At 37.1% G+C, this 6,022-nt stretch overlaps 1 protein-coding gene across 1 annotated transcript in view; it reads right to left on the bottom strand.

Annotated features, from left to right (window-relative positions):
• Positions 1–1,542: 1,542 nt before the first annotated feature.
• LOC105822193 (chromosome unknown open reading frame, human C11orf88) overlaps positions 1,543–6,022 on the bottom strand; it is a 21,794-nt gene continuing 17,314 nt past the window's right edge. Inside the window, exons 3-5 of the mRNA XM_012659136.1 lie at positions 4,336–4,395; positions 3,682–3,734; positions 1,543–1,810 (exon numbers count right to left, since the gene is read on the bottom strand). Coding sequence (XP_012514590.1) covers positions 1,753–1,810; positions 3,682–3,734; positions 4,336–4,395 — 171 coding nt within the window. The 3' untranslated portion in view covers positions 1,543–1,752. The remainder of the gene's footprint in view (positions 1,811–3,681; positions 3,735–4,335; positions 4,396–6,022) is intronic.

The raw sequence follows: 6,022 nt of genomic DNA, 5'->3' as shown, positions 1-6,022 counted from the left end.
TTGCCAAGAGGGTGATACACGGAGCAGAGCTGCTTCAGGCAATTGACAGACTTGTAGGAAGAAGTAGAGCTGCCCTAGGTGCTGTAGCCTGAAGCAGAGCTGTGTGGCTGAGCCTAATGCCCAGCTGACCTGCAGATGTGTGAGCAATAGTAAATGTTGTTTTAGACCTCTTTGTTATGCCGCATTATCACAGCAATAGCTAACCATTACACCTGTCAATGCAGCGAGGTGTCACCGGGGGAAGGCTGGTTGCCAAGAAAGCTCACAAAGGGGAATTTTTCTTGGTAAAATTACCTTGGTCCAGGATCCAATCCTTAGTTTGACAAGCTCAAACTCAATCTAACTAGCAGACTAATACACACATTGAGAAATGTAATCTTCCGGTAAACTAATGTTTGCACTGACCTGTGGAGCACATATTCTCCCCTCCTGGCAAAAAAAGATTTCTCAGTGAAGGTGGAATCAAGACAAAGAGAATTAGTTACATGATTTAAAAGTTTAGGCTTTGATAGCCTGCTGTGTCCCTCTTCACAACAGAGATCTATGTGTCTGACAGACAAATACATCAGCCCGACAGGGTACCTTTAATTCTTGATGGTGCTGGGATGGGACTGCCAATTTATAACTTTTTAAATTTCCCTTTTCTAGGCCTGACTACCTTCCTTTTGTTTCAAACATTTTTCTCCAAACAGTGTTGTGCCAGACACTTGTAGTTGTCCCCTAATATCCACCCTCCATTTCTTTTAGTGATAGAGTCCCTAGATTTCAGCTAGGTAGATTGCTGGCCACCCCCCATCTCCCACTGCAATCTAAAGACTATTTCCAGCCTCCCTTGCAGCTTGGTATGTCCCTGTGATTAAGTTCTGACCAATGGGTCCTCCACTCCTCTATTGGCACTGGATGGGAGCTGCATCTTGTGGAGGCTATGCCAGGAGTTGCAGGTGGAGGGCAATAGTGAAGTGAATGGTGGTCCCAATTAGAACTGCAGACACTGGGCAAGAGCATATGACCCTGCGTAGGACTCCCATTTGGACAATACAGAAGGAACAAATCCTTAACCTTCTCTTTTCCAGTATATACCAAAGGGAATAACTCTTAAAACTGAGGGAGGTTGGCACTTGTATTATGTATGTGTGTGTAAAACATAGGCGTGTGAAGCTAGTTATTCACAGAACTAGAAGCAATTCATTCCTGACTTCAGGCTTGTTCTAGAAACAGAATAAACCAAATTTTGCAAAAAGGGATTTTTTTTTTTAAAACAAGAAGACTTTAAGTTTTCAGGACTGCCTTTTCATCCCTATTTCCTTATTAATTGTGTTTACTGGTGGTCTACAAGTTAGGGTATATAAATCCCCTGTTTCTTATTTATCTGATATTCATAATATAGATATAATATAGAAATTCTAGAAACACTCTTCAAATAAAAACAAGATAAATAGGAGTTAGAGAATGTGTAAGATGAGAGAGATGATTATGGTGTGGTATCAAACATAATGGTATCCAAGAAGTAAAACAGACACAAGTATTCAATAACTGGTAAAATCCCTAGAAGTCTGCATATTTTACTTTTATTTCTTTGTCTATTTTAACACAAGTATTCAATAACTGGTAAGATTCCTGGAAGTCTGGATATTTAACTTTTATCTCTTTGTCTATTTTAACATTTCAGTGATCCCATGGTCCTGATGCAAGAGTAGGTTGTTTCACAAGTGAAGATATAAGTAAGCCATCCTCTACCATGTGTCAAGCAAATTAGTTCAAGGCTTTGACTGCTTCTTGGTCCTCTTTATCTGACTCTGATATCACTTTCCTGTTGGGAGTAATATCAATCAGTTTCAATACACAGAACTTTGTAGTTGTGAACATGATGTAGCATGAAAATAACTTTTGAAAATTTCCCCAATAAAAATACACTGTCACAAATTCTGAATATTCTTAGCCTTTACAACCAAATGTAAACTTATATATGGGAGAAGTGATCATTATACTGTGAAGTATGATTTGGAGGGCATGGGAGTCCTCCTACCTCAAATATATTTTGCTCACCCAAGAGTCAAACTCCTGAGATCTCATCATTGGTAATTGATTTCTTCAGATTACCCATTGTTCCATTTATTCAGCCTTCTTTCAAGTGCAAATATTCCTGGGGTGGATAATAAATATATAGCAACTAAACCCTTACTAGGAATATACTTTCTAATTTTTTTTTTTCTGATAGAAGGGGACCCAGATTATCCTAAGATCTGTTGAAGGAGGGATGGTAAGGGTGCATCTGTATATGTAGTTTTGGGCAGAGAGAAAAGGATGAAGGGAGAAAAAGGAGGCCAATTGTGTCTAAAATACTTACAAAATTTTTAAAATGTTTATAAATTAATGTATAGTATAAAACATCACTTTTTAAATTAGCTAATACTGAATTACATGATATTTTTGAACTAAAATTTTTGTTATAAATATTTTGTGAATTCCAACATTTAGGCAGTGTGCTGGCACTTTGGGTGGCCAATTTCTCATGGAGTTAATAATATGGTTATAGACAAAACAAAAAGTATGTGAAAAGTTAAATAACTTGTAAGAGTTACATAATTATAAAATATGGGCACAGAGTAGTGTATCATTAATTGACAAAAGGATAGTAACTATAAAAGTTCAGAGGAAGAAGATGTCACAGTGAAATGGAATGGAATTCAAGGCTTCAGGATGGAGGAGAGAGTTAATATTAACATATAAAAGGAATTACGTAACTAAGCATTTAAATTATTAAGAGAATTATCTGTTCAAGCTGTGAAATAATGTTTTACTCAGGTAAAACTAAGAGTATTATGTTTTACTATAGATAGGACAGTCACTGTACAGCGTGTAGACAATACAGCCAGGTGATTAAATGATCTTTTCATTTTTTTCAGAAGTTTTTAAAGTTAGTGTAAACATATTCAGTCTTCTTTAAGCATATAACTTTGATAACATTAGAAAGTCAGCCTCAATACCAATGAAAGAATAGAATTTTCTATTACTTTCTAATTATTCTTCCCTGAATGTAGTATGAAACAAATATTTGTCAAATTAATGGTGAGTTAGCCACATTGGTTTTCGGTCATAATACAAAGATGGAGAGATTTCTTATCAGGGATGCATTAGTGAAAAACTGGTGCTAGCTGGTTTCGGTTAAACTCTTCTAGGTCATTTTCCTAGTCCTGTTCTAACATTATTCCAGGGATAAGGGTGTTAACTCATCACTGAGAGTTTACTACATGAACTTAGCTTTAGCAACCTGAGATATGCCACTGGTGGGCTGAGAGCTGGAGAGTTAGAAGACCTGCTGATTCACTAAAGAAGTAGGGGGCAGGTGTGGGTAGGGAAGGGGGGAGCCAGGAGGGCATGACGGCAGGTGACTACAATAGCCCAGGTTGAAAGGGAGCGACAGAGAATGTGTGCAAGGCTTCAAGGCTGATCTGCTCTCCAGTTTGCACTAACTTATGTTTGCATATTCCACAGATAGATAAGTGGGTACACGAGCTTTAATATCTATGAGGAGAAGATATTATTCAAGGCAAAAAATTCCTAATACAGTGGGGTGGGTTTTTAGAAGACTTGAGGGAAAGGGGCAAAGTAAGTAAAAAGAAGTGCTTTCCTACACAGTATGTAAAAATATGAGAATATTTTTGATGGAAGTAAACTTACTTTGCTTTTGGTACTTTGGCCTTTGGTTTATAAGGAAGAGAAATTAGTTCTTTCTGAAAAAAATAACATGAAAATCAAAAGGTAAGATTTTACTTCTCGCACTGACTGAAATTTACTCACCTGAAAATAATCTGATATAAAATCATCACAGAGTTTATAAATACTAGCTTCTAAAATCTGGAAACTGTGGGGTCAGAAATGTTCCAGATTAGGAAATTTGAGGTTCATCCTGTAGTATATGTTTTATATATCCACAAGCTTACACAGTGCTATTATTATTTTTATTAGGTTTGTTTTTCTTTACTTAGTATTTATTTTTGTATGATCTAAGCAAGATAAATAATTGTAAAACAAATACTAGTACTGAAGTAGCCCATGTTAACATCCTACAGCTTTATAGTATGTGGACAATAAACTCCACCAACAATAACACCTCATTTTTTATGCTGGCAGAGTTGCAAACTCTGGAGATATCTTTGGTTTATCAAGGACTGCCAAATTATCTGATGTCTATACCCAGTCCCCCTCCAGTATATAAAAGGCTCTGGACTGTGGGTATCTAGATTTAAGGGCTCAGTCTATAAAACCTTTGAGAATTTGCCACAGTTCATCCCTCCAGATAGATTAATCTGAATGCCTCACTATTGGGCTCACCGAGATCCTTTCTTCTCTTTGTTTTCTTAAGAGTTGGAGAATCTCTTCTTTCGTTTTAGCCTGTTTAAAGGAAAAAAAGTAGGTGGGTCTTTTGACTCAATAATAAAGCCTTATGCCTATGGAAGATAGAATTCTTCCGTTTTCTTCTTACATTGGCAGAATTTTAACATATTTTTCATGATAGATTTATACTTTTTTATTTGTACCAAATTCCAGTTTTTATTCCAGAGAATTCTGCTTTACAAAATAATTTGGTTTTGATCCTGAATGGAGGTTTTTTTTTTGGCACATCCAATAACTAACTTTTATTAAAACCTTACCACATGAACTATGCTAAGAGCTTTATAGACATTATGTCATAATTTTCTTATAACAACTCAGAAGTTTGACACTATTATTATTTTACTTTATAGGTGAGGAAACTGAAGCTTAGGAAGGTTAAATAACTTACCCAAACTATTAAGTGGCAGAACTGGATTTGATCCCAGGTCCATTGGACAACAAAGTCCAAGCTATTGACCACCACACTAACTTGCCACTAAACAGTAGCAAGATACAGCATTGGCAAGCTCAGACAGCATGCCACGACCTAAGTCCATAGTAAAGAAGGCTGTTCTTAGTTGCTTGCATATGGAACAAAGCCTTATTCTCTTATCTCTTCTTCTCGGTCTTAGATATTGAGACATGCACACTGTCAGGTAAGTTTTCCTAAGTATAAAAAACTAATTTAGTGCAAGCACGAAGATTTATCAACATGTAAACTACAAAAACAGGCAGATATAGGTTCAACATTTTTTTCATAGAGTCAGCCTCTATTAAGTTTTGGAGATAGCCAGGGAGAAAAATCACATCTGGTGTATTTGAGAACGAAAGAAAAACCCGAGAATCTGACAAATAAAACCTGTAACTTCAAATCGCCAAATAAAATGAAAGAAATTCTATTTATATCAAGGCTAGAAGAAATAAGAAATGAGAAAAAGACACCGATTTGTCAAAACCAAGTAAAAATTCTAAGTCATCTATCCATCCAAATGTATTGAGCACTGTACAATTTTCCTAGGGCCGCTGTAACAAAGCGCCACAAACTGCCTTAAAACAGCAATATTTATTGTCTCACAGCTCTGGAAGCTAGGAGTTTGAAATCAAGGTGTCAGCAGGGCCACATTCCCTCTGAAACCTACAGGGTTTCTTTGCTTCCTCCTAGTGCCTGCTGGTTTGCTGGCAATCTGTGGTATTCCTTGGCTCCGATCTCTGCCTTGTTGTCACATGCATTCTCCCTCTGTGTCTCTGTCTGCACGTGGCTGTCTTCTTATGAGGACTCCAGTCATATTGGATTAGGGGCCCACTCTACTCCAGTATGGCCTCTTCTTAACTAATTTCATCTGCAAAGACCCTATTTCCAAATCAGGTCACATCCTGAGGTACTGAGGGTTAGAACTTCAATATATTTTGGGTGGGGTCATATTTCAACCCATAATAAGCACCTGTGAGATAACATTGCCATGCTAGTGGCTGAACAAAATGTAATTCCTGCCTGCAAGGTGACTGCAGACTTATGGAGAAAAAGACAAGTAAATAGTTTAAACTGTGCTATGATGGCTTTAGTATAGGGTACAATTAAAGGACTGAAGATCAGGAACGCTTAATTCAGAGTAGGGCATGTGGGGGGTGGGTAAAGGTGGGGACT

Source organism: Propithecus coquereli, unplaced genomic scaffold (assembly GCF_000956105.1).
Source record: "Propithecus coquereli isolate 6110/MARCELLA unplaced genomic scaffold, Pcoq_1.0 Scaffold6, whole genome shotgun sequence".
Classification (NCBI taxonomy): Eukaryota; Metazoa; Chordata; class Mammalia; order Primates; family Indriidae; genus Propithecus; species Propithecus coquereli.
The sequence above is the reverse complement of the archived record's forward strand: the minus strand, read 5'-3'. Positions and strand labels throughout refer to the sequence as shown.